This window comes from Engystomops pustulosus, chromosome 5 (genome assembly GCF_040894005.1).
Source record: "Engystomops pustulosus chromosome 5, aEngPut4.maternal, whole genome shotgun sequence".
Classification (NCBI taxonomy): domain Eukaryota; kingdom Metazoa; phylum Chordata; class Amphibia; order Anura; family Leptodactylidae; genus Engystomops; species Engystomops pustulosus.
The window spans coordinates 178706148-178733294 of NC_092415.1; the positions used below are offsets into that span (position 1 = coordinate 178706148).

The window sequence follows — 27147 nt, forward strand, 5'->3', positions numbered from 1 at the left end:
ATATAAAATAATACAAAAATGGTTTATTTTCTGGCGGTCTAATATTTAACAAACATTTAGCCCTTATTTCCACAAAAATACTTAAAGTACCTTATTATTTTACATTTACATTAAAAAAAAACCCACATGCACACAAAAAAAAGAAAGTATTACACATCTGGAGGGCTCTTAAAACCACAATATGATACAAAACATAATTATTTATGTTAACTGTTAACAAAATACACATCCCAAGAAAAGATGCACATAATTTTACTTCCCGTTGGCTGAATAATTGCCAAGGAAATCTGCCCGAGAACCAAAAGCATCAGATACTTCATTATGGCCGACAACAACAACAGTGTCTTCAACTTCCTGGATACTTCCGGTTCCGTAAGCTTTCATGTGAATTTATACGTGTGCTGGTTAAGGAAACAATGAATGGAGACAGAAATGTGCTGCACTTCTTGTTTTCCCAACTGGCCCTGTGATACTAGAACACCAAGGTGGTTAAAGGGATTGGTCATTAATAAGAAGCTTTACCAGGGTAAGAATAGGACCCTTATAAAGGTCCTTGGAAAGTTCCTCTGTAGTCCAGGGTCATGTGACCCGACACCAGGACAACTCTGTGACATCCTGTATTCCATCCCAAATACCCACTCCATCACCATGTCAGTGATTGGAGGGGGGTACAGATGTCCTTAGCATGGACCTCCAACCACTGACATGGGAGTGGTTATCACGCTGGGCGTGTGCATACACTAACGCGCAAATTCGCCAGACTCCGAGTCTCTCCAAGACTACAGAGAAAATTTACCAGTATGTATGATAAGGGCGACTCTGTAGAGAACTAATACTTACCCTGGTAAACTTTCTTATTAGTTGCCAACCCATTTAAGTGTCCCCAAAAGCAGACTTTTAAAAGTGAATCAAAAAAAAAAAAAAAAAAAAAAAAAAAAAGCCATTCCGGGATGCGATGCGATGTCCATCAACTTTAAGAACAGAAAAACATACATGAGCGTCACACCGCAGGAGGGGAAATGTGCAACCGTGGTACAAGAGCAGGATATGGAATAACAAATCCTTCCTACATTCTGCCATAGAATAGAATGGATCATAGAGGAAATTGTGTAATGGGGAGTGGAGCATGCTGGGAGGACAGGATCAGGATCAATGGTTATCTAATGGTTGAGAAGCAGGAGGCGGTACTACAGCCCAGGCAGGGATCTATGGAGATCTATGGAACCCTCTCTACCCCTTTATTTCTATTTTCTCTTCTTCCATTTCTTAGTTATTTTTCTGTGCCCTTTTAGAATATAGATTGTTTTAGTCGAATATTGTGAACCTTTGAAAAGCTAAATATTGTTATTTCAATGGCACGAATTTTGCCAAGATCCAGTTGGACCAGGGTATGTATGAATAATAATAATAATAATAATAATAATAATAATAATAATAATAATAATAATAATAATAATAATAATAATAATAATAATATATACACGCACACATTTTATATTCTAAAAGATACATAAAAATGCTCTAAATCTGAGAAATCTGCAAAATGAAAGAAAAAAAAAATTAAATATTAAAAAAAAAAGTTGCCCTGTATCGTAGGTTTTGTAGGAGCTATTGTGTATGAACAGGTGGCATCCATACCACTGGCATAGAATATGATTATAAATATTGGACAGTTTGTGTAAAATTACAATTTTAAGAACAGATGAAGTTTTGCACTGTCATGTAACAGGATAGTGTCGCCAGTTGTGTTGCTTTATAGACCTGTACATATAAGAGCCGTCACCTTCCTCTATAGATTGTGCAGCTGATGTGACCTCAATTCCTCCTCCTCGCTGTGCTTATAGCTGTTGGCAGGTGTCCTACAAAATGATTCTCTATATATAGGTCAGTGCACAAATTCTGCTCCCATCATTTCATACCAATTACCCCTGTGGGCTCAAGTTCTCCCAAATTATCCATTCTACCTTCACTGCGCTATATTCTAACAGGTCATAACTGCATCTATAAATATCGCTAATAGCAAACCAGCTGCATGATAATCTGATACAAATTTTACTTTCCAAATTGTTTGACATAACAGCTGTCGAAATACTATAAAAGTGGCGATACTAGAGCCTAGAGGACTGGAGGACAGAGACAAAAGCCTGAAGGAACGTGCAGTACCTCCGTGTGTACCCAGCTCTCCCTAGGAGGCACCAAACGTGGCAATGCCCTAAATGTTAATGTCTAATAATATGGGAATATAACCCGTACACATCTCAGCAGTGTAAAGGATATGATTCATAATCCAGCGTCTGTGTGAGGACTCCAGTGAGGACAAATTCTGCATTATGGACGTCTATGAAAAGAAAAACAATGTATGTGTTATACACACAATGCACTGCACACGGGCAGACTGCAAGTAACGTGCACCCTCCAGACCGGCTACTTACCTATACTGCCCGCAAAATATTCTCTGCAGAGGTGGAGGTCATTTTCACATGATATCAGAACGATTTCCGCTAAACTCTACAAGAAAATGGAGACAATTATAAGCAAAACAATGAAAATAAATGAATTTTCTCAATTCTAATGTAGGCTCTGATGAAGACTTGAATGCTGGGATATAAAAGGGATTACCCAGTTCACATACCAAGCTGATTTAAAAGGGTGAGCAGATGTCCTTGGCACACCCTTCCAAATAAGGTTAGACAGTGATGATTGTATTGCGTCCTCTATTTCAGGGAGCCAGCAGGATACAGGATGTCACAGTTAGTCCTGCTGCCCAGTGGGGGTCATATGACCAAACTTTAACAGGGTAAGTATAATATGGTTGACTGTTTAAGAGTCTCATGTTATAAGTGGCCAACCCCTTTAACACCTGCTTGGTTCTAGCCTAGTGCCAGTTCATATAAGAGCAGAAAGAACAAAGATTGAGCCACTGATGGGGGAGCAATGGGGGCCGGTTATCTTTCATACACTTATTTTATCAAAAACATTTCCTTGTGGTCACTGTTCTTACTTGGAACAAAGCAATTCTCACTTCTGTTTCAAATGAGACGAGTCAAGTTTATTGTTTGCAGGGTTAGTGTCACTTCTGTTCTATAGTATCTAGAAACAGACGTCTGGTGTCATATTACAGATACAGAGATACAGAGAGCTAACAACAGTTGGAAATGGAAGCAGCAGATAAAGATTCAATTCCCACCTATTTTTTGGTTCAAATTTTTGGTTCTAAGCCTGATGGGATCTGCAAGATGCAATTCTTTTTTTTAATGACAAAATAAGCATGCTTCTCTACACGACCACTGCAACCACTGAACTTAACATCTCGTGTGAAATTGAGGTGAGGAGAGTCACATGTGCCAGACTTTAGGGGAGACTTTTATAAGTAAATGGCTGGGATTTCACATACAAGAGGGAATTCAAGAAACAACATTTCATACCCGAGGTGAGTAGTAGTTTAGTGGGGTAAAACCTGGTAGTAGGTTCCCTTTAAAGAGGACACAACCAAGCAATGGTTTTGCATTTCACCTCTTTAGAGAACACACAAAGTTTGATTCCATGCCAATTCAGGTTTTTAGTGTGAAAATCGTATTGTAATCTGTTAAATGAGTTCCTATAGGTGGGGAATGTGCGTCACATATAAGACACTAGGTGGCATCGCCGTTATGGATGCAGTACTGATATAGTCTGCCTGACAACACTGCAGCAGGCACCTACCAGTCAGTAAAGAAAATTTCCATGCCAACTAGTCTCCAAAAAAATGCTCCCGGGTCACATAAAAAAATGAACATATTAACTTTGTAAGTGAAGTGTCCCTAGTCATTAGCAAACCTTCCGATATATTTATATGCAAATAAGCAGACCTTTCGCTCAGCTTTGATTGACAGCGCCTACCGCAAGTGAATCTTGGCAAGAGAGAGTGCGCCGGACCTCACAGCCAAATCACTGGTGCCCCAAGGTATTTGCATATGAATAAAGACGGAGATCTCCCCCAGGACATAGATTTTCTTTAGAAAGGCAAGTGCATGACGCAGATAACTTCACCCTCAAGACCAGATGGTTATTTTATGACAAATTCCCTTAAATTTCACAGTTTTAATGCAGATCCAGGAAAAAATAAACTTAAGTACAACTTCCGCTTACCTTGTTTTGTTTATGCTCCATAATCTTTCGGAAAGAAGGGGGCTTTGTTAATATTTTACCACCTGCACACTCCACGATAGATTTCATAGTTGATAGGCTGGGGCAGATTCCAGGAGTGATGTAAAAATACTTTCCCTGAAAGGAAATTCAAGGAGTTATGATATAATTTGTGCCCAAGATAAGTATAACAGTTCTAGGCCTCATGCAGACGTCTGTATACTGGCCGCACAGACGGCAGCTAGCTCCTGGCCGACAACGACATGCCAAAAAGACGAGATCTGCTTTGAATGGCCTCCAGGTTCCTTTGGAGATGAGAGGGGAGAGGAACGCTCATAGCTCCCACCTCCAAAGGCCACAAACTTGTGTTGTTTGTTGGCATTCAGTTGAAGAATATAGACCTGGCTTTGTGAATATATGGTCCACTAGTGAAAACTTACCTTGAAGAGAGGAGCCACTCGCGCTCTTTTCAAAGACTCCTCCAAACTAAAGCAGAAGAGGACCTCCGCTTCGGCGTCTCGCAGTATGTAGCTCTGTTCATCTACAGATAAGAGAATAAGAATAGACTATTTATACGCAGGGTCATTCTGCTGGGAAAGACATGACACTTATACCACTAACGGCTCATTTTAAAACCTGTGCAAATATATACATTATAGATCATTTTGTTTATAATAAAATTTTTAAAGTGCCAAAAACATGCCATTTATTACTGTTGATCCCTTACTAACAAAGTTATTTATTTGTATGTCATCAAGGGCATATGGTTCCTGCACAACATGTAAGTCCTTCTCCATCATGTAGGCACATACAGTTGTTGCTTGCATTTGATAATCTATGCTAACGAAGAAGCGGGAGAACACCAGACTATTTAACCCAGGGGTCTCAAACTCGCGGCCCGCGGGCCAACTGCGGCCCGCGGGACAATATTTTGTGGCCCCCACCTGGTCGCGCTGCATGGAGAGGGCTCAGCCGGTAAGTCTTTGCTGCATATTGCAGCAAAGGCTTACCGGCAGTGGCGTACCGATCGCGGTCGCAGGGGTCGCGACTGAGACCGGGCCCATGGTCAGTCAGAGGCCCGCACCTGACCCCTGCGCTGCGCTGATAACTCGGCGCAGCCCAGCGGGCAGATGTTTTAAATTGTGACAGCCGCGGGCCTTCCCGTTACAGCGCACGGACTGTTCTGTATCTGGTCCGTGCGCTGGATCAGGGAGGGCCCGGAGCTGTCCCAATTCAAAATAAGAACGGGCCCCCGATCCGCCCACCGTCCCACCCACCTCAGCGGCCGTTCCCACCCATCGCATCCATAGACGCCGACACGTCTGCCTGCGCCGGGTCTGCTGAGGTCCATGACCTGGCAGACGCGTCATCAGCCGTCGCCTGCGCCGATCTGCAGAAGAGAGAGCACGAAGAGGAGCGGGATAACTAGGTAAGAGTTTTATTTTTTATCTTGCTTAAGTATATGGGGCCCTGTTTCTATTTGGGGGGGCATAGGTGAAAGTTAGGAAATTTGGGGGGATATTACCTATGGGGGACATTAATCACGGCTACTGCTGGGGGGATATTAATTATGGCTACTGGAGGGGGGGGGGGCATTAATCATGGCTACTGCTGGGGGGGACATTAATTATGGCTACTGGAGGGGGGACATTAATTATAGCTACTGCTGGGGGGGACATTAATTATGGCTACTGGTGGGGGGGACATTAATTATGGCTACTGCTGGAGGAGGGGACATTAATTATAGCTACTGGTGGGGGGGACATTAATTATGGTTACTGGTGAGGGGGGACATTAATTATAGCTACTGCTGGGGGGGACATTAATTATGGCTACTGGTGAGGGGGGACATTAATTATGGCTACTGGAGGGGGGGGGGCATTAATTATAGCTACTGCTGGGGGGGACATTAATTATGGCTACTGGAGGGGGGACATTAATTATAGCTACTGCTGGGGGGGACATTAATTATGGCTACTGGTGGGGGGGACATTAATTATGGCTACTGCTGGAGGAGGGGACATTAATTATAGCTACTGGTGGGGGGGACATTAATTATGGTTACTGGTGAGGGGGGACATTAATTATAGCTACTGCTGGGGGGGACATTAATTATGGCTACTGGTGAGGGGGGACATTAATTATCGCTACTGGTGGAGGGGGGGGACATTAATTATGGCTACTGCTGGGGTGGGCATTAATTATGGCTACTGGTGGAGGGGGGGACATTAATTATGGCTACTGCTGGGGGGAACATTAATTATGGCTACTGGTGGAGGGGGGGCATTGATTATGGCTACTGGAGGGGGGACTTTAATTATGGCTTCTGGTGAGGCGGGACATTGATTATGGCTTCTGGTGGTGGGGGGGGACATTGATTACTGCTACTGGTGGATGGTGTTCAATGTTTTTATGCATACTGGGGGGGGGGCCCTGTTGGGAATTTTGCCCTGGGGCCCAGAGGACTCTAGTTACGCCACTGCTTACCGGTAACACCCGCGATCAGTGCTAGCACCGATCGCGGGTGCTTTCACAGCGATGGCTGCCGGCAAATAAAAAAAATTATTTTTGTACAGGAGTTTTTATGGAATGGAGTGTCCCTGACTGGGCTCAGTGCGGTAGGAGCTTGGGACCCCTCGGTACACAGGACGCGTTCATAGAGAAAACACGTCTCCCAGCTTGGGGCTTTCCTTGCACTGGGAGACGCCATGACATTTGAATCTGAATAATGATATTTTGTAAGCGCATTTTGTGTGGAAAACTTGATGCGGCCCAGCCTTACCCAGAATCTACCTCCAACGGCCCCCAGGTAAATTGAGTTTGAGACCCCTGATTTAACCCATTAAAGAAATGACCATGAAGCATGATAAACCAGGGACACTAAGGCTTCTTTCACAGGAATGTATGCTACGCCCCATACATAGCATAGAAGTGGCTGGAGAGATGGAGGTGCGAGTGCTCCTCCCCCCTCCCTTCTCCATAGTGAGACATGTTGCCGTTATACTGCGAAAGATGGAGCACGCTCTTTTTACTGCAATGCAACGGTACCGTGCACAATGCACTCCTATGGCATCCATATGATAGCTGTACAACGGCATACATATAGGGTCATCTGAAAGGGACCCAACTCTTAGATCCAGGCACCGTGTCTGTGAAATCTTCCTATTTGTACATCATGGCCTCCTTCCTTCTAAAATCAAATTTTACAATCATGCTACGATCATGTGAGAATACCAGAAGCAATGCTAAAAGTAGAATGGAGCCTGTCATATAAACTGGTAAACCCCACAGCTTCTTTTGATACCTACCAACAAATTTTTGGCATTTGAAGCTTTCATCGAGCCACTCCGGAGTAACAATATGTTTTGCCACAGAGATGGCAGTCAGAAACTTGACAGTTCTTGTGACTTTGCTGGCAATTAAGTGCGTGCATTTTTGTGCAGAGTCCACCACCTCTCCGCCAAGGATGTAGAGTTTCTGAAAGAGGAAACAGTAGGATATACTGAATCAAAGAAGGCGATACAGGGTCTGGTGCTAACATTACTATGTAAAATCTACATCCACAACATAGGGGTTAAGTGTACGATCCCTGGAGCAATCAGTGATCATGAGAAACAGCATCTATGGAATAGATGTTTGACATGAAGTCCATTTTATTCACTTGCCGAGGGCTCTGGGTGGTCAAGACAATTTGTCCCCCAGCAGACAACGTATCCATATCCTCTCGGCAAGTTTCTGCAATGAAACAACCTCTCTGAAGACAATACCAAAACTGTATTAAAAAAAACGGAGGAATTGATGGACTCCTCAAACAGCAAGACCTAAATAAAAAACGTCAGCCTTCCTAACAAAGGTGGTCCGATGGAGAGATACCATACCATGTATTTACTCTGGTTACAAATGTCTGGACGACCACATTGGTATCTTGTTCGTCTTTTAGCTGTTCCAGCCCCTTTATGCAGAGGCTAAGGAATAACTTACAATCGGAGCTTCAGTATCAAGAATTATTCTTTACATCTCTTACAAACACCAGAGCCTACCTTTACATACTGCTGCACTTGACTTGGGTCAAATCCAGTGAACATTACGTGTGGCGTCAGTTCGGGAGACAGTTTTTTAGTTGGTGGAGGAAGGTCTTCAATTCTGAAAGGAACAGAAAAAAAAAGTGTGACAAAACAGAAAAAAGTGAAAAACCTACCGTATATACTCGAGTATAAGCCGACCCGAGTATAAGTCGAGACCCCTAATTTCAACACAAAAAACTAGGAAAACCTATTGACTCGAGTATAAGCCGAGGGTGGGAAATGCATTGGTTACAGCCTCCCAGTATATAGTCTGCCAGCCCCTGTAGCATACAGCCTGCCCAACCCCTGTAGTAGGAAAAAAAATAACACTGTACTCATCTTTCCGATGTCCCCCATAGGTCCTCTTCTGTCTCAGACAGAAGAGGACCTATGGGTGACGTCAGAAAGGTGAGTTTTTTCTTTATTTTTTTAGTTGACTCGAGTATAAGCCGAGTTAGGGTATTTGAGCACAAATTTTGTGCTGAAAAACTAGGCTTATACTCGAGTATATAAGGTATTTCCTATCACAGCACTTACAGTAAAACACCAATCGCTCTCATTCAATTTGTGCTGGATTCATTAAATTATGCCTTGAGCAGGGCCGGAAAGGAGGAGCAGGACTATAGGTTCTAGAAATACAATGAAAAGGAGCCCTGCTCCTCCCTTCAGGCTCTTAATGGGGTTACCCCCCTTTATCCGTGGGAAAACCGCTTTAACATGTATTATTCACTGAATTAGCTTTGACTGAAGTGTTCCTTTAATTCTCCCAATAGAGCACAATGAAGGTACTTTGTTAAGGAGTTTGGGACATTATAGGCGGAAACAATCTTTCCATGTTACATGAGTGATCGGCTCAGTCTGTACCTGGGTCGTTTAGGCTGAATTGCAGGTTCGTTCTGTTTAGGCTTCAGAGGGATCCTTATACTCTGCAGGAAATAAGATACGTTACAAGAAAATTCGCAAAAAAAAAAAAAAGTTTATAGCAATACGTTAAAAAACGGGATACAACTTACCATTAGGACTTCTGAAGATACTTTTAAAGGAACTCTCCAAGCATCTAAGATAAAAGAATTAACAGTGGTAACCTTGCTACAGGCAAAGGGGTGTCATTGCTCTATCTATAGGTATTGTGTGATGTGACACACGCTGGAAGAGGGTTTTACATTAACCCCTTCAAGAACAGGTTTTCTTATGGTTTTATTTTGCGTTTCCTTTTTTCACCCCTCTCCTTACACAAGCCAAAACTTATAGCTTTGTAAACGAAAAAAATCTAAAATGTCGGCTTGTTATATGCAAGACGCATTTTATTTTCTAGTGGCACCATTAAATATTTTGTGCCACATACTGGGAAGTTGCGCCATATTCTGATGGGTTTTATTTTTATGGCTTTCAACGTGTGGTAAAGATAACACTTCTCTGTTATTCTCTGCAACGGTATTATGACAGTGATAGCAAATTTATACCAAAGCCTTGCACCCCACAATCTGACATCCGTACCTTATTCACACTTCAGTGCACGGAGCGTCATTTTTTGTTACGGGTTAATCGTAAACAATTGTTTTGATAGTTTAGTAGATTTTACTTGTTTATTTTTATATGTGTTCTAGGGTAAGGGGGCAGTTGAATTTTTATTTATTTATTTTAATATTTATTCAGCCCCCCAGGGTATTTGAGCCCTAGGGAGATCTGGTCACTTACACAAAATACTGCAATACAACTGTAGTATATAGTAGATTCTATAGAATATAGTACTGATTCTATATTAGAGTTTGTCTCAGACAGACTGTAATATAAAAAATAGTAAAATGACAGCTATTAATAGGCTCCCAGCTGTAACTGCAGCGATAAGAGCCCTCTGATGGGGTCACAGAGGGCACCGATCAGCAGCCAGCAGTGGACTTGTTAAGTGCTGTGGTTGAACCTGGCCGTGGCATCTAACAGGTTAACTAGCATGGCTGGTGCTAGCACTGCTGATACTTCCTGGCAGCTGTAAGCTAACATGTGTCACATATGGAGAAGGATAGGTTATTGAGCCCTCTCCATACCCCCCCTACACTACCAGCCAACGACTTCTGGTGATCAGGGTTAGAAAGGGCTTTACTTGAGTGGATCAATTTTGCAAATACCTGCACTAAATTAAATCCTAAGGATTTGTAGAAGAACCTACAATACTGAGAAAAGCATGAACACTACTGACTATCACTATTTTTACCCCTGTAATAGTAAAAACAGCTGTAACATTATCTATGGACAGACAGAGGGAGATAAACAACCAGCCAAAAAGCAAGTTAGACACAAATTCTGGCGTCTTCTGGTCATACCTTTCACAGTCTTAGCCCCAGTTCACATCTCCGTCAGGTTTTCGGCTATGAGCCAAAAACAGGAGTGGTGGAACCCACAGGACAGGTACAAGTCTTTCCATATCTCTGTATAATCAATGGAAAAACTTGTTCCCATTCTGTGTATTTGACCACTCCTGGTTGTAGCTCAAAATAACAAAGCCACAGAGATGTGAACTGGGCCTTAGAATAATGCCGAACCAAATATTCAATTCGTTTACAAAGATGAAATTCCATTAACATTTCATTAAAACAAAGTCAAGCCTCAGATTACATTTCAAAGTGACTGAACGCATAACATAGAGGCAGATTTCTTACCAAGCAGATTTGACACCAGATGTGTTGAAGGAGCCAGTGGATCCTGTAAGTTGAAGACAGTGTAGCGACTATTCTGAATTTGTCGTAAAGCTTCAAAGTTCCCAAGAAGAATGTCACAAAGCCACAGCGCATTGACGCAGGGGATCCGCCATTCTTTGGCCTTTTCATACTTCATACCCGTGGGCCTAATTCACACAGAGACCAATGTTACAAAACAAATCACTGTGAACACAAGCCAGAACTTAACCAAAGTGTAGCTCAACTTTTGACAACATTTTATAAGTGAATATAGCAGATTATAAACTTTGTAATCTTTTCCTTTATCCTTTTCCCTCTGCCTTTTTCCCCTTATTTAAGCACTTTGTGTAAACCAGCTTTCTTCCCTGTGTCCCACTCAGAGTTGAGGGATAAAGGAACCTGATAAAATGAATAACGACTTCACTCCTTACAGACCGTTCCTGGATAGTCCAATCTCCTCAGAGAGTTGAATCATCAAGTGAAATATTTTCTGGATATGAAAAGAGTTTATCTTTAGCCTCCTTATCTATCTGGAGCTCAGAGATACAATGCTCGCTACAGGAGAAAGAAGCATAAAAAGACATAGAACCTTCTTTCCTTAAAGGGGTTCTCCCAAGGTTGAAAAACAATGTCTGCTTTCTTCCAAAAACAGCGCCACCACTGACCATGGTTTGTGCAGGTATTACAGCTCACCTGTGTAGAAATAAATGGTGCTTAGTTGCAATACCACACACTACACATGGTCAGGTGCGGCACTGTTTTTGAAAGAAAGCAGCCATGTTTTTAAATGTCAGGAGAACCCCTTTAATGATGTATAACAGAATTAAATTAGTTTACTATTATCACCTGCTCTATTCATTTCTGCAATGAAACCCGAAAAATGTGTTATGTTTGGTTACACTTTAATAAACATGTGAACAGCATAAATATCTGAAAATCTTCAGCCCCCAGATAACATGACTTACTCTTTGCAGATGAGAACGGTGTTGCTGCGACACAGATACCCAGTGTACTTTGCACCAGCCAAGTAAGCCATCAGCTTGAGGTCATCTCTGTCGCTATCAACAAATCCGGTCACAGAAATTATCTGTAAGTAATCAGAAATTTTTTTTTAACATTTAACAAGCATTTCTAAATGTATTATAAGCAGGGAGAATACACACAACACTGATCTCCTTACATGCTGAGAACATGGCTTTCCCCCTGGAGGAAACGCAACTGGGAAATGTAGAGTTCGGTGAGGAGGCACCATTTTTTTCTTCTTCAAGACGGTGTTCAGCCAGTGAGCAGTGATGCATCGCTTCCTTTCCTTCATCGCCTAGACAATCCCAAAAGATATAGGGGTATGGATTAAAAGACAGAAGATATTATTTTACTGGAAATGTAATTCATAGGGGTTGTCCGAGACTGTAAAACAAAAAACATTGGTGGTCGGAAGGGGGCTTCAAAAAAAAAAAAAAAAAAAAAAATACTTACCTCCAAGGTCCCTCCCGGCATCCCTCTCTACCATCTCTCTGGTCTGTTCCCCATGTAAACAAACAGGGGCACGGAAGCTGTGCCGCCATCAGCTTTCGGACAGAAGCTGTAAGTATTGCGGCTTCCATGCCCCTGTTTGTTTACATGGGGCACGGAGCAAAGAGATGGTAGAGAGAGATGCCAAGAGGGACCTTGGAGGTAAGTACATGTTTATTTTATTTAAGCAGTCCCCTTCCGGCCACCAATGTTTTTGTTTTACAGTCTCAAACAACCTCCATAAAAAAATAATGCACTGAAATATAACATATATTGTTTTTTAAAACAATATAGCTCACTAGTGCTGCTAAGTAGAAGGTTTTATTCGGCTTAGAGGTAACTTACCTGGGCGTACATGCTGCTGACTTGGCTCTCGCACAGAAGATGTGTACAGCGACTTGTGAGTGTAGGGTCCACGGTACCACCATGTGTTTGTATAATCTTTGGGAACATTACAGAAACCAATGTATAATAAACAGTCATAACACAAGTACAGTAACAGTACAGGCAACCCAAAGTTTACGTACAAGATAAGTTCTTTAGGTTTGTACTTAAGTTGAATTTGTATGCAAGTCAGAACAGGTGTATATTATAAATGTAGCTCCAGACAAAAAATATTTTTCACAGTGACAATTGGATTTTCAAAATTTTGTGCCGTCATGGGAACAAGAATTATCAATAATATTTCATTATCATTGCAGCCTGGGACGAAAGTAAAGCAAAGATCCTTCTGTAACTAGGGTTCGTCTGTAAGTCTGTTGTATACGCAGAGCTTCCTGAGCAGTCCAGACAGAACTAATCAACCTGAGCTGTACTCATACACAGCCGCTGGGGGATGGTGCAGCAATTGATTACTTCTGCCTGTCAGGGACAACACAGTGATTATATTCTCTGGAGCAGTGCATAATCAGGGTAAGAGGAGAAGCACTGAGCAGCCACAGGAGCGACAGAGCTTCATTATCATAATTTTATCATTGTTTTTTCAGCAAGACATGTTTCTGCATCAGTGTAGCTACAGCATCCTCAAGGTATGTTGGTTCATAATGCATAAAAGCAAATAGTAGATTTGCTTTAACTACCTGCCCAAGTAATAGAGAAATCTGACCTCTGGGGCGGATCACTAGAATTTGATGGTTACTTCTGTGTGTTAAAGAAGGTTCAGAAAGTAGCAAAGTTTTAACAGAAGTTTTTATACACAGAAAGTAAAAAAATACTAAAAGACAATGTAATAAAATCAGGCAAGACAAGTTGAAGCAAAGGCACAGATAACAGTAAACCTACTCGTTTCCATGTTGCCAAAAGTTGCTTGTCGGACATCTGTTCCGGATAATCGGCAATTGCAAACACACAGCCCATTAAGAAGAAGTCTTCAGGAACTGAAAGACCATGAACGGGGAAAAAAAAAATATGAAAAAAAACTAATTAGCATTTGTATTAATTCCCAGAAATAAATAATAAAAAGTGGACATTTCTTGCTCTCCTTAATATTCAAGAAAAAAAACAACTTACTCTCGAGTGATGGATCGTGTCCATGAAGCTGCTGCGGCTGGATGGGCTGTTGATTTGGGGTCTGCAGTGGGATTTGTTGATTCGTTCCCAGTTGCTGCGCCTGATTCTGCATTTGCCGCTGCTGTAAGCGTTGCAGGTGCTGCTGCTGCTGGATTTGTTGCTGTAGCTGATGAAGGCTGTGTTTCTGCTGCTGAGCCTGTTGGGCTTGGAGTGGGGGTTGCGTGAGGGTCGTCTGCTGAACCTGTGCCTGTTGCAGCGTCACTTGCGTTTGCTGGAGGGCCGGCTGCTGTATCTGAGACGTCTGCGGCATCTGTTGCTGCTGGAGACCGGCTTGTTGTAGCTGCTGTTGCTGCTGAAGTTGCTGCTGCTGGAGCAGACTCTGTTGCTGGATTTGCTGCTGCTTCATTTGCTGCTGTTGAAGTTGCAGCGTTTGTTGCTGCTGCAGTTGCTGCTGAGTCAGCGTTTGCTGCTGTAGCATCTGTGATGGGATCTGATGCTGTTGATGGGTCGCATTCTGAATTTGATGCTGAATCTGAATATTATGAGGCTGCATTTGGTGTTGCTGCAGTGTCTGTGCCTGTACTTGATGTTGCTGTTGAAGAGCCTGCGGCTGTACATGCTGCTGCTGAGCCTGTACCTGGATCTGCTGCTGCTGAAGTGACTGCGCTTGGATCTGTTGCTGCTGTAGTGTTTGCATTTGATGCTGCTGAATGGACGTCGGTTGTATTTGCTGCTGAATGGTCTGTGACTGAATTTGTTGCTGCTGCAGAGCCTGAGTCTGGATCTGCTGCTGCTGCAGTGTGTGTAGTTGCGGGTGAGGCTGAATTTGCTGCTGCTGCTGCAGGGCGTGTTGCTGTAGTTGCTGCTTTTGCTGCAATGTTAAGTGTTGTATTTGCTGTTGCTGAAGCTGCTGAATGCTTTGTTGAAGGTTCTGCTGCTGCATACCGGGCTGTTGCTGGATGTTTTGCTGCAGATTCTGCTGCTGCTGTATAGACGTCTGAATGGTTTGCTGCGTTGCAGGCGTCTGCTGTCGCTGAAGAATTTGCTGGATGTTTTGCTGCTGAAGCGTCTGTTGTAGTGACTGCTGCTGCTGAAGATGCTGCTGTTGTAGTTGCTGAAGTTGCTGCTGCAGCGCATGCTGCTGTTGGAAGTGCTGGATGCTTTGCTGCTGCGGACGAAGTATCTGTTGCTGCGAAAACTGCAGCTGGGAAAAGTGGTGCTGTTGGTTCACTTGTGAAAACTGATGCTGAGGAAAAACCTGCTGCGTAATCTGTTGTTGCTGTTGCTGCTGCTGCAGTTGCATCAGTTGTTGAGGCTGAAGCTGCACAAGCGGGTGGTGCTGTTGCTGCTGCTGGGTCTGATGGGATTGCTGCTGTAATAGTTGCTGAGCCTCTGGAGTTAAGGATTTAATCTGGTTAAACAACACTGAGTTTGGATGTCCTTGCTGGGGATGGCCGCCTTGTTCTAAGTTTTTGGTGGAGGCCGAGAGTGTTTGCAAAAGCTAAAACAGATCAAGAACATATTAAGGTCGCAACAAGATCGGAATCAATTACAAGGGGAGTCAAGGTAGAGAATCTGCCACTTTATAGTTAAAATGTTATAATTAATGTTTTATAGCCCCTTAGGTGGTGTTCACATGTTGCTTTCGCATTGCGCTTCGAAACACAATGCAAGTGGTTGTTGATCGGCCCCTATTGTTTATGCGCAATAATTTAAACGCATGGAATCGGTAACGATTGAACGTACACAATGCAAAATACTTGGTGCTACTTACTGATCGCATGCATTTCAATGGAAACGCCCATGCGATAGGGCCAGTCCCAGCCCAATTGCATTGTATTTCCAGATGCAACATGCGAATGCAGCCTTACAACTAACGTGTGAACTGCAGAATAAGTTTCATTACTGATCAATGGGTACAAATATCCTAAAACTGCAAGGAATTGCATCATAGAGATCGAGAGATCTGCAGGGCTGTTGGTTTTGGTATTAGACGCATGGTCCTGCTGGGGGTTGGCTCCAATGATATGGCCCCAAGCGTGCAACTAATGTTGGCAATCATAATGGGGTTGTCTGCACATTGAAAAACATGGCCGCTTCCTTTAAAAAAAAAAAAAAAATTAAAAACTCCACAGCGGACCATGGATAGTGCTTGTATTGCAACTAAGCTCCACTCATCTCTATACAGATGAGATGCAATACAGGCACAAGCCATGATCAGGTGTGGCGCTGCTTGTAAAAGAAAGTAGCCATATTTTTCATTCCCTGGACAACCCCTTTAAGTATTTATGTACATTGTTGATCCAGATCACAGGGATCCCCCATAAGATATTATTGCAGTGTATAGCAACCCTGCCTTATAGCACTGTAAATAAAATATAAGTGGGGTCTTATCATCCAGTTAGTCTTGCAAATAAAAAGGGTCAACCTACAGCAATTGTGGTAAACCTATAGCACGATTGCCGGAGATGTAGCTTCCTGCTGCAGTCCCAGACGCGCCATAGTCAGTTCTACCATAAAGCGACACATTTTCTTTCTCCCTGATACTGCTATAGAGCACTGATGTCTCAAAAGGGTAGGGGCCCTGGAGGAAATCTACAATGAGAACCCAAGGGCGCTTTCTCACGTTGCGCTTTGGTTTTGTTTTCATTGCGTTTACAACGCATTACAACAGCTGCGGAGAGGCGATTTGCCTAATTACATTACTATTTGCATTTGTTAACTAGATGTTAACATATGCATTAACAAAACACATGTGTTAACATTGCATTTACAATGCGTTTCATAAATGCAAATGTTAACCGTAATGTAATTAGGAAAATCACCTCTCCTCATCTGTCATAGCGCATTTTAAAACCCAATGACAACGCACAACGTGTGAACACTGCATTCAACACGGCTTAAAACGCTGTGTTGGCTCTGTCCGATAAATAAGTGGGGTTTGGTTGTAGTTTAGGCACTGACCTATACAAGCGATGTTATAGACTGAACAGAAACCAGTGATAAGCACTACTTACATGTGCTACATTGGACGGTCTGTTGATCTGCTGTATATCAGCATTATTTGTAATGTTTCGAAGTGTCCTGGTTGCCGGACTACGAAAAGCCATAATATCCGGTCTTTCTGCACTGGTTGTTCCAGGGACAGCTGAGAGTAAACTACTTCGGCCTTCAGGTGGTAAAATACTCCCCGGCACAGGGGGGACATTAGCGCAGAGGTTGATGAGCCCGGAGTCCTTGCCCTGGGGCAGCCTCCTCTTCGCTGTACTCATCTGGGGTATCTCTGCAGGGGTCCAGTTCAGGTTCCTCTCTTGCTTTTCCGGGGAGGAGTCATCCGAGTCATCAAACATGAGTTCCTCTTTTACTTTCCGTTTAGGGGACCCCTCCTGATTAGGCAATGGAGATCCCTCCCTTGATGACACTGGGCTCGATTTGGAAGAGTATCTATCCTCATCTGCACTCGCATTTTGGGAGTCCCTTTCATTCTCTTCCTCCTCCTCCTCTTCTTCTTCATCCTCCTCCTCCTCATAGACTATAAGCCGTGGGTGATAAGGCGCCTCATCTTTTTTTGTCTTTTCAGATATGGAGTCCAACACCCAGTCTGGGGACACGATCTTTATATTCTCTCGCTGATAGGCATATTCATACTTGGTCTGAGAAGAGGAGAAGTAATTTAGAAAATAACACAATCACAATGGGAAAACTATGGCAATCTCAGGCAGTCCTTACCCCCTTAGGCTCGGGCACTATGAGATGAGTACACTTCTTATTCAGGCTCAGCTGGCAGTCTCCTCCATAAAAAGTTATCAATGCCCAAAGACAATTTCTATCATCAGGGGAAACCTGGCAACACAACAAAACACGAAAGTCACTAAACTATCTGGTGCTGGTAACAGAAGAATCGCAAATCACAGTGCAACTAAAATGCTGATAGCAGGACCCTAGTGCTTCCTCTTATATCTCAGTCCCAGGGTCACTTACACAAAAAGGAGCTAAAAATATAGCACAGAAAGACCCAGAAGAATATAGCAAACTGTAGCAAAAGCTAGAAAAACAAGGAGGAATGGTAGCACCAAGTGATTGGCTGCCGTCAATGTTCTGGGTGTTTCCACCAGTGATGTGAATGCCCTTATATGGACAGTGACATCACTGGTGATCCCCTTGAGCATACACTCAGCAGAGTCCAGGAGTGGATGCAATACATTGCATCCATCTCCCATAGGCTCTTATATACTTTACTGGGTTATACGTGAGCAGGATGGAAAGATCTAGCTTTCCATCTTGTATAAGACTTTGGGTACATTCACATGAACGTAATGGGAACCAATATGCATATAGGAGCGAATGGTGTCTGGTCACTGTGCATTAAGCTTGTTTTGTTTAGGTCTCCCGTCATTTGTTATGTGCTAGAGAGTATGATGTGCTATATAATAACGATTATTATTATTTACTCGCCCAGCATATACGATTGGAACTTTTCTGGAGTATAAACTGGGCAAATCACTAAACCTTGATGTGAATGTAACTTTAACCTGGGTTATATAGAAAGCATAGCCATGATCACAGCCCTCCAATGCCACGTTCATAAGTCCAGGGTTTAAAGGCTTCCTAACATTATGGTGGCAATGCATGTGGTTTGGGCTTCGCATTATACATTCACATAGCATCCGTTGCATTGTCCTGGGACTTGGTGGCTTTAATGGTAGTGCTCTTCAAATATTGTAATATGCTGGCAGCATGTTGTAGATTTTACACGCAGACAGTTTAGGTACATCAACTGCCTCATTAGCATAAATATTACAATGGGAATTTTTCAGATACATCAAGACAGAAATGATAAAGAGGTTTCTGAAAATTCCCATTATAATTTGTATGCTAAGGAGGCAGTTGGTTGACCTAAAACTGTGTCACCGCCACACGGAGAACTACTATTCCTGCCTGGACAACTCCTCTCTCCGTGAGATAAGCAGGAGATTTGTGAAGAATGAGGTGACACTGGGAGAAGAGGAAGAGGACCAGTCAAGAATAACAGTGCTCTATATGCTGCTTCATTACCATAGGAATTAAACTGGGAATATTTTGGAAATGGTATAATGGACAGAAATGATAAAGATATGCTGGAAATCACAGCGCATTTCTCAACAATGTGCTGCAAGAAGTGATCTGCTCTAAAACATATGTTTAAGTAAATAGGCAAGATACATAAAACTATTGTTTGGCAGTACAGTACCGTCATTCATCCATTTTCTTAACTAATATTTAAAAAAAAAATACAATGGCAATGAAGTACCCTGGTCCTTTGACTGGGAGAGTAGCGACCCCCAGCAGTTTTAGTGCCATTCACCTCCGAGGGGAGAAGTAAAGTACCCTCTCTGCTGCTGTAACGCTGTGAATTTCCCCACTGTGGGACTAATAAAGGATTATCTTATCTTATCTTAAAACTTTGTCAAACAATTCTGACTTTCACCAGTTGACTAATAAATCATCATACATACCTGTGAAAGGCAAGCGGTCACACCAAAAAATATCTGTCCCGATTCTGGAGAAAACCCATTTTCACTGATTTATTGGATTAAGGAATAAATGTAAAAAAGCGGACAAAAAAAAAAATGCATAGAAATCATTTAACCGGTTAAGGACCGGGCCCTTTCCTGTTTTTTCATGTCCATTTTTCACTCCCCACCTTCAAAAATCTATAACTTTTTTATTTTTACACATAGAGAGCTGTGTGACGGCTTGTTTTCTGCGTAACAAATTGCACTTCATAATGATGGTATTAAATATTCCATGCCATGTACTCGGAAGCGGGAAAAAAATTCCAAATGCAATGAAAATGGTGAAAAAACACATTTGCGCCATTTTCTTGTGGGCTTGGATATTACGTCTTTCACTGAGCACCCCAAATGACATGTCTATTTTATTCTTTGGGTCGGTACGATTAAGGGGATACCAAATTTGTATAGGTTTTATAATGTTTTCATACATTTACAAAAATTAAAACCTCCTGTACAAAAAAAATTTTTTTGATTTTGCCAACTTCTGGCGCTAATAACTTTTTTATACTTTGGTGTACGGAGCTATGTGTGGTGTCATTTTTTGCGAAATTTGATAATATTTTCAATGATATCATTTTTAGGACTGTAAGACCTTTTGATCACTTTTTATAGATTTTTTTAGATTTTTCAAAATGGCAAAAAAGTGCCATTTTCGACTTTGGGCGCTATTTTCCGTTACGGGGTTAAACGCATTGAAAAACCGTCATCATATTTTGATAGATCGGGCATTTTCGGACGCGGCGATACCTAATGTGTTTATGATTTTTACTGTTTATTTATATTTATGTCAGTTCTAGGGAAAGGGGGGTGATTTGAAATTTTAGGTTTTTTCATTATAATTTTTTTTTTTTAAACTTTTTTTTATTTTTATTTATACTATTTTTCAGACTCCCTAGGGTACTTTAACCCTAGGTTGTCTGATCGATCCTATCATATACTGCCATACTACAGTATGGCAGTATATGGGGATTTTCTTCCTCATTCATTACAATGTGCTATCAGCACATTGTAATGAAGGGGTTAAAATGAAATAGCCTCGGGTCTTCGGAAGACCCGAGGCTACCATGGAGACGGATCGCCGCCCCCCGATGACGTCACGGGGAGCGGCGATCCCAGGTAAGATGGCGGCGCCCATGCGCCGCTATCTGTTTGAGGCTGCCGGCAGCTTTGCCGGCAGCCCATGCTGTAAAAACACCCGCGATCGGTGCTAGCACCGATCGCGGATGTTACCGGTAAGCCTTTGCTGCAATATGCAGCAAAGACTTACCGGCTATGGAGAGGGCTCAGCCCGTGAGCCCTCTCCATGCAGCGCGACGCAAGCGCCGCCGTGAATACACGGCGGGCGGTCGCGAACCGGTTAAAATGTAGATTCATCCCAAATTAAAAAAAAGTTGCTCCTCCAGAATAAGGGCTCATTTTCAGGGTCACGATCTGGTCACATGATTTGCGAACAGATCACGGCCCCTATACATTTCAATAGCCCTAGGTCACAGTGCGATGAGCACATGGGGCATCACTGCACCGTGACGGTCGGCTTCCCCCCCTGCCTATGGAGGAAGGATGGGTGACGAACGCTCCCCCTCCTCAGCCCAGCCCTGTACTTGACTGGGATCTGGTCCGGGCGAGCACACGGCTATGGGAGTGACCCCTTATGTGGATTTTTAGAAGATCTTCCTTCTATAGATAAAACTTCCCAAGAGACCAAGAACATGTCCTGTCATACATAGGAAGATATAACAGACATATCCATAGTGATCTAAAACAGGAGCTTATACTGTAGAAAACAACCATCACATAACCAGATTCCATAATCGCCTCCTAAAATGTAAAATCTGGTGAATGGTTATAACCAGCAGCGTCAGAAACGGCAGAATAAAAGAGCAAAGTAAAAAAAGAGAAACTACTTAAAAAGCAGCAATTCAAAGGATACGGCAGCCGAGCTCCACACCGCACAGATAATATGACCCAGGAGGGCTGCAAGAAAGGAGAAGAAAAGTTTAATTAAATCTCTTGCAGAATACAGAACGTGGATCAGACAATTGTTAAAGGACTGCAGCTTAGAACATAATGTAATGTATGGTCAATACCATCTGATATGTGCAAATGTCCACAGACACCAGGACGCCAACACACTGGACCATTCGTGAGGCTGCACAGGTTGGGGCCAGTTCTCAACCAACTTATTTCATGGTATTTTTTTCAATAGTTATTGTGAGCCAAAGCCAAGACATTGAAAGGTGCAGTCCCAAGTATTTAGGTTTCCCCCCTATCCACAGGAGAAGGGGTAACTAGTGTTGAGGCTCTGACACCAAGATCACAAGGACAGAACCCCTAGCAATTAGGAGAATGGGGGATCCCATTTTCACTACTGGGTGATGGAGTGGCAGGAGGGGTATGAATCGTGCTGCTCCATATAGTTGTATGGGTATGACAGAGCGCAGGATCATCTCCATCCTCTACCATAGATGGTGCCGCGTCACCACCCTCAATGGGAACAGGATCCCCAATCCCTGGACTGCTGTGGATCGTGTCTTTATGATCAGTGGGGTCTCAGCAATCAGACCCTTGCCTATCAGCTTACCATTCTTTATCCAGGAAGGGGGAAGGGGGGTGGGTGGGGGGGGGAGACACTTAAATACTTGGAACAACCACTAGCTTTTCAATATACCAGTATCCACTTTTAGCTCAGAATAACTGTTGCAATAAACTGATAAAATGAGATGTGAACAGGCCCAAAACAGGAGGCCGTGAGTGTCCCTCATGTCTATGCAAGTATAAGGGCGGGCATACGGCCGTATAAATGTACCCTAAGAGGTTATAACTTAGTAATACTAACATATCCAGGGTATTTTGAGATTGAAGAACAATGTGTGACGAGAAACTGTAGTTGAAAAATTTGGATTACATCTTTTCTGTAAAAATTGTTTGTTGAAATTTGCAAATAAATGAACATCCAGTGCATTGTACATCCAATACAACCCTCTTGTTGCGCTTATGCTAAACGCATAATTCAGCTTGTTATCTTGGGATCCTGGTCTTCTAAAAGGTCAACAAAGCCAAGACTGCATGACGCCTCAGGAGACCAGTACCACCCACATGACACTTAAATATGAACACATACCATTTGCACTGTACCATACAAAATGCCGCACTATGTGGATGACAAGATCCCTTTAATTAACACATTGAACTGTGTTTGTCCAGAACTGACCACTGGCCATTCAGCAGGAACATTGTCTGCCATATACGGCACAATGGGATAGTTATAACAAAGCATTGATGTATTTTCTAAAAAAAAAAATGAGAACTGATAGCACACAAAGCATGAGAGGAAGCCAGAGGCAAGGCTCTCCGCACGGCAGTAATAGAAGTACAAGCCAGAATACCGTGAGCGCATTTATCCAAGTTCAGGCAATGAAAAAACTTATCAGGAAAATAATAGAAGGGAACAAAACGTCTGCTGGCAAGCCTGGCCACGGCATAAAAGCTCATCACACAGCCAGGGCAGGACTCTACCTCCAATTTATATCCATCTATAAATATACCCATATAAATGCATTGGATTCTTATGCCAATTCTCTGTAGTTACTTATCAAACCCAGGAGGTATCTAATTCTTTATATAGGTCTTCATAGGAAAATATGCACAAATTTAGCATGTCCAACCTTAAAGGGAATCTACCACTAGCTGGAAGACATTTTAAACTACATATACTTGCCTACGCTCCTCTTGAAGTTGTTCCAGGCGCTGTCCTCTGCCAATATGGACAAGCAAGGATCAACTAGAAAAGAAACTTATAATCAGCAAGTCGGAGAGGGGTGTCGAGATGTCCGGTGCTCCAGGCCAATTAAGCACGCACACACGCACCTCCTATGCTTCCCCTCATCTGTGTTGGAGAGGGAGGTGATGTCACGCAGGTGGCGTGCATAGTTAGCAGCCCGGAGTGTTGGACATCTCGTTCCCTTGCTCCGACCTGTTAATTATACGTTTCTATTCTAGGTGATCCTGGCGTGTCAAGCTAAGAGCAGCACAGTTCAACATCAATAGGAGGGTAGGGAAGTATGTGTAGTTTAAAGGAAATCCATCACCAGATCAAGGATTGTGCAGAAAGTACACTGACATAGTGGTGTGTGTGCCCCCTCTAGCAGGACCTGCTCTTCTTTTAGCTTCTTATGCCCTTGTTTTTAAGAAAAAATCTTTTAAAAATGATGGAAATGAGCCTGAGAGGCTATAGGCTCCATTAACTTCTATGGAACGTGGAGCCACTCAGGCTCATTTGCATATTTGTAAAAGATTTTTCGTAAAAAACAGGGCATAATTAGCATTTTTCCTTCATCTGACAGCAGATTTTTATTTCTATTATCTGTACATGAATATTGGGCAGCCATATTTCCTTCACCATGATCAGCATACGGAGTGGATGGTTCAAAGCAGCCACTAGACCCATAGGACCCAGCAGAGAGAGTTGAGACAACACATTGTACAGAATTTCATCAATAAATCTGTCATACACATTCCAGAAAGGGAACTCGGTTAATCTGGTATTGGGAACAGCCACCATAAATCTGGTGCATTTCATCTAAGACCAGAAGCCAGAAAGTTTAGTTTGTGAAAATTGCTCAATTTTTGCCAAGATTTTGGTCCGATTTCAGTCCTATGTGATTGGCCATTATGGTAGTCCTAGTGTCATTCACATGTTGTCAGATTATAATCGTTCTGAGCTACTTCCTTTTTTCATCACCTCGAAGAAACACATGCGGGAATAACTGATCGCACAAGGTTTCAAGTGCAACTCGAGTTTCTCGCATAGGATCAGATCAATGAACCATGAAAAACATCTGACATGTGCAATAGACTGTCAATGTGTCACAGTTATGCCCAACATAGACAACGCTTGCCCATGTGGGAGATTATTGAGGGTGTGCTCCGTCACCTGAGCAGAGCTCCAAAAATTATGTATGTAGGAAAGATTGCATCAAAAACATAATGTAGCCATCACCTACTTTAACAATGGGCAGATCAAAGACCTCGCGAGCCTCTCCAACTTCAGGATTGTCCCCATCTTCTGCAATGATGTGTGTGGCTAAAGCATTATAGGAGACTTCTTTTGCTTTTCCAGCTTTTAGCAACTGCACAACCTGTAACATTGGGTTTATTAATACATTTCAGTAAAAGCTGCAGAAATTCATAGTAACAATGCAATGTCAGAGGCTTCCCTATGGTCCACAGACACGCTAGAGCCTCCTCTAAAGGTTCCATTGAAAACCCTATATTCCCGGACCCCATGACAGACTCGCCTGGCACTGCCAAGGCTTGCTTTCTTCTGCTCTTACGGCAGAACAGCCCAATACAGACATCAACAAATCTCTAGAAAATCTGCCACGTTCAATATCAAAGATACACGTAGATTTGTCTGTGTGACATCCCAGCGATGATTTCGGGGATGAGTGATAATCTTGGATGTTGTTTTACCTCTTTGGTCTTCGTATCGCAGTACATTGCTCAAAAGGTATATCACATTATTATATCATCTTAAACAATATTTTTAAACACGAATAGAAAACAAAACATCTCCTATTCCTATTTAGGATAAAAATAAATAAATACAGTAACTAAGCTGTACGGGAGCACAGAGGTGGGGGCTGAGAGCTGAGCAGTCTGTAGCACAGACAAGTCACATGTTGGTTTTTGAAATGCAACAAACCAAAGCCCAACCCTTGGGACTACACGGAGGATTCTGTCAGGGTACAGGGTAAGTTATAACAGAGATTTGCACTGCAGCTGTAATGGGCTTCTGACAAGTTCCCTTTAAAGTTAAAGTCAGAAATACAATTTATTATATGCATTGAAAACCAAGCAGCTCGGCTCAGTCATGGTGAGACACTGTATGCTATATGGTCGTGTGCATGAGGTCTCACAGTGGAATCTTCAAAGAAAATCGACCTTCAAAATCGACCATGATAACCCAGGGACAGTTACTAACAGATCCAAGAACCATGACTGTGGTCATCTTCTTAAATTTGTTATCCATGGCCTCCTTCCTTCTAAAATCAACTTTCTATAATTATGCTAATGAGCCCGAGTGGCTACCCTAACCCCCCTGTGACTTGCTTCACAAGCTTTTACACTGTCTCACCCTCTCCCTTGCTTCCAAAGAACTTCCCCCTCCCTCTTCCTTCTGCATTTTCATGGCAGCAGAAAGTGGGAGGGTGAGACAGTGTAACATCATGTGAAGATACAGCATGGAGGGGCTCTGGTACCACCCCCAGGAGCTTTTCAGGGGCTGGTTTACCACGCCGCATTTTGATGATACGTTAAAATAACAGCCAAGGCATTAACCCATTAAAAACCATTGCACTTAGTGCAACCGTGTGTGCTATCCGTTCTACAGAACAGTATTAGGCAACTGTAAGATAGTTGTATGAATAGCAGCTTGTATACAAGTGTGCACCGCATTGTTGCCGGAAATAAGATAAAGTGCGCTCAATCTTTTGCGGTTTAGTACGACCCAGCAGCAGGTCTCGCCATGGGGAGGGCAGTGGTAAGGAGGCTCAGGGATAGCACACGTTACCGTGAGAGCAGCCTCAAGCCGCTATCACGCGGTGCGTTTGTTTCGCGTTCCAAAACACAATTTAAATGCAGATGAGAGACGCTTGGGCCGAGCACTATTGGGTTTACAATGAAACGCATGTAAACAACGCAAAACACGTGTTACTCCATCGCGATTTCAGTGTAAATGCACCTGCAACAGGGCTAAGTCCCTTCTATTAACATTGCAGAAGAAAATACAAATGCACCGTGTGAACACGGCCTTAATAACACAGGATCAGCTACTGAACCTTACGCCACCATTTTTTTTTTGCATTTTGAATTCGTATTTCATTTACACCTCTATAATTCCCTAAGTAGTAGCGACCATTATCAGGGCACCCAATGGGGCAGTCACATCCCATATCCACCTCACAGGAGGCGTCTATAGGCTCCGCACAGAACTTGTGGTGCCCCATATTGTGCCCCTCACACTCCCACAACTTGTGCCTCACTATCTGGCAGGAAGTGCCCGCCCTGCGTCATCTGCCTATGGCTCACTATGTGGCAGTCACTAAACATCCCATAACGGCACCGGAGAGGCCCGGAGCCGGGGCCGCCCTCTACCGCACCTCTGCCCCGTACACAGGAGACACACACATCACACCGGGACCCCCCCATCCCTCTACCTGAGGATCCAGATCCCCCACGGGGTAAAACTTCACATCCTTGAACATTTCCTCCGGAACTTTCAGCTCGGTGTCCGCCATGGCGGCGGCTGGGGGGACAGATCGGGGCTGCGCTCCGCGGTGTAACGTGGGTTACATTCCCTTCTCCGGTCACTTTCGGGCGGGAATCAATGAGGGGTCAGGGGAAGGCTCCACACCGTCACCAAGATGCGGAGAGCGCGCCGCGGCACCAACTATCGCCGGCCCGGGGGTGCGCGTCCTGTCTGCACTTCACATACACACCGACTAGAGAGCAGAACCTGCCGCCTCACAGCCCAGTGCCCGGAATATGCTCACCACATCCTCTGTCTAATAATAAACTCCACGCGCGGTTGCGAAAACACTTATTTTTTCAAGTCAGCCGCACTAAATTCCCCCTACTGAAAGAGAGTTGGTACATTCTGAAGGGGAGGGCGTGGCCTGGGCGGCTGGCCTATAAACAAAAAGCGGC

General features: G+C 43.2%; 1 protein-coding gene across 1 annotated transcript; it reads right to left on the minus strand.

Annotated features, from left to right (window-relative positions):
• PAXIP1 (PAX interacting protein 1) lies at positions 1 to 27062 on the minus strand. Its single transcript, XM_072153930.1, has 21 exons — positions 26658 to 27062; positions 24444 to 24578; positions 21371 to 21414; positions 19381 to 19444; positions 17615 to 17728; positions 16903 to 17538; positions 13886 to 15386; positions 13658 to 13752; positions 12722 to 12817; positions 12045 to 12182; positions 11830 to 11951; positions 10847 to 11031; positions 9203 to 9246; positions 9054 to 9115; positions 8166 to 8268; positions 7434 to 7602; positions 4566 to 4666; positions 4129 to 4263; positions 2433 to 2508; positions 2278 to 2338; positions 1 to 396 (listed from the first exon to the last, which is right to left on the minus strand). Exons 1-21 carry the CDS (start codon positions 26736 to 26738, stop codon positions 381 to 383), a joined length of 3978 nt encoding a protein of 1325 aa, XP_072010031.1. The 5' UTR covers positions 26739 to 27062; the 3' UTR covers positions 1 to 380.
• Positions 27063 to 27147: the final 85 nt, after the last annotated feature.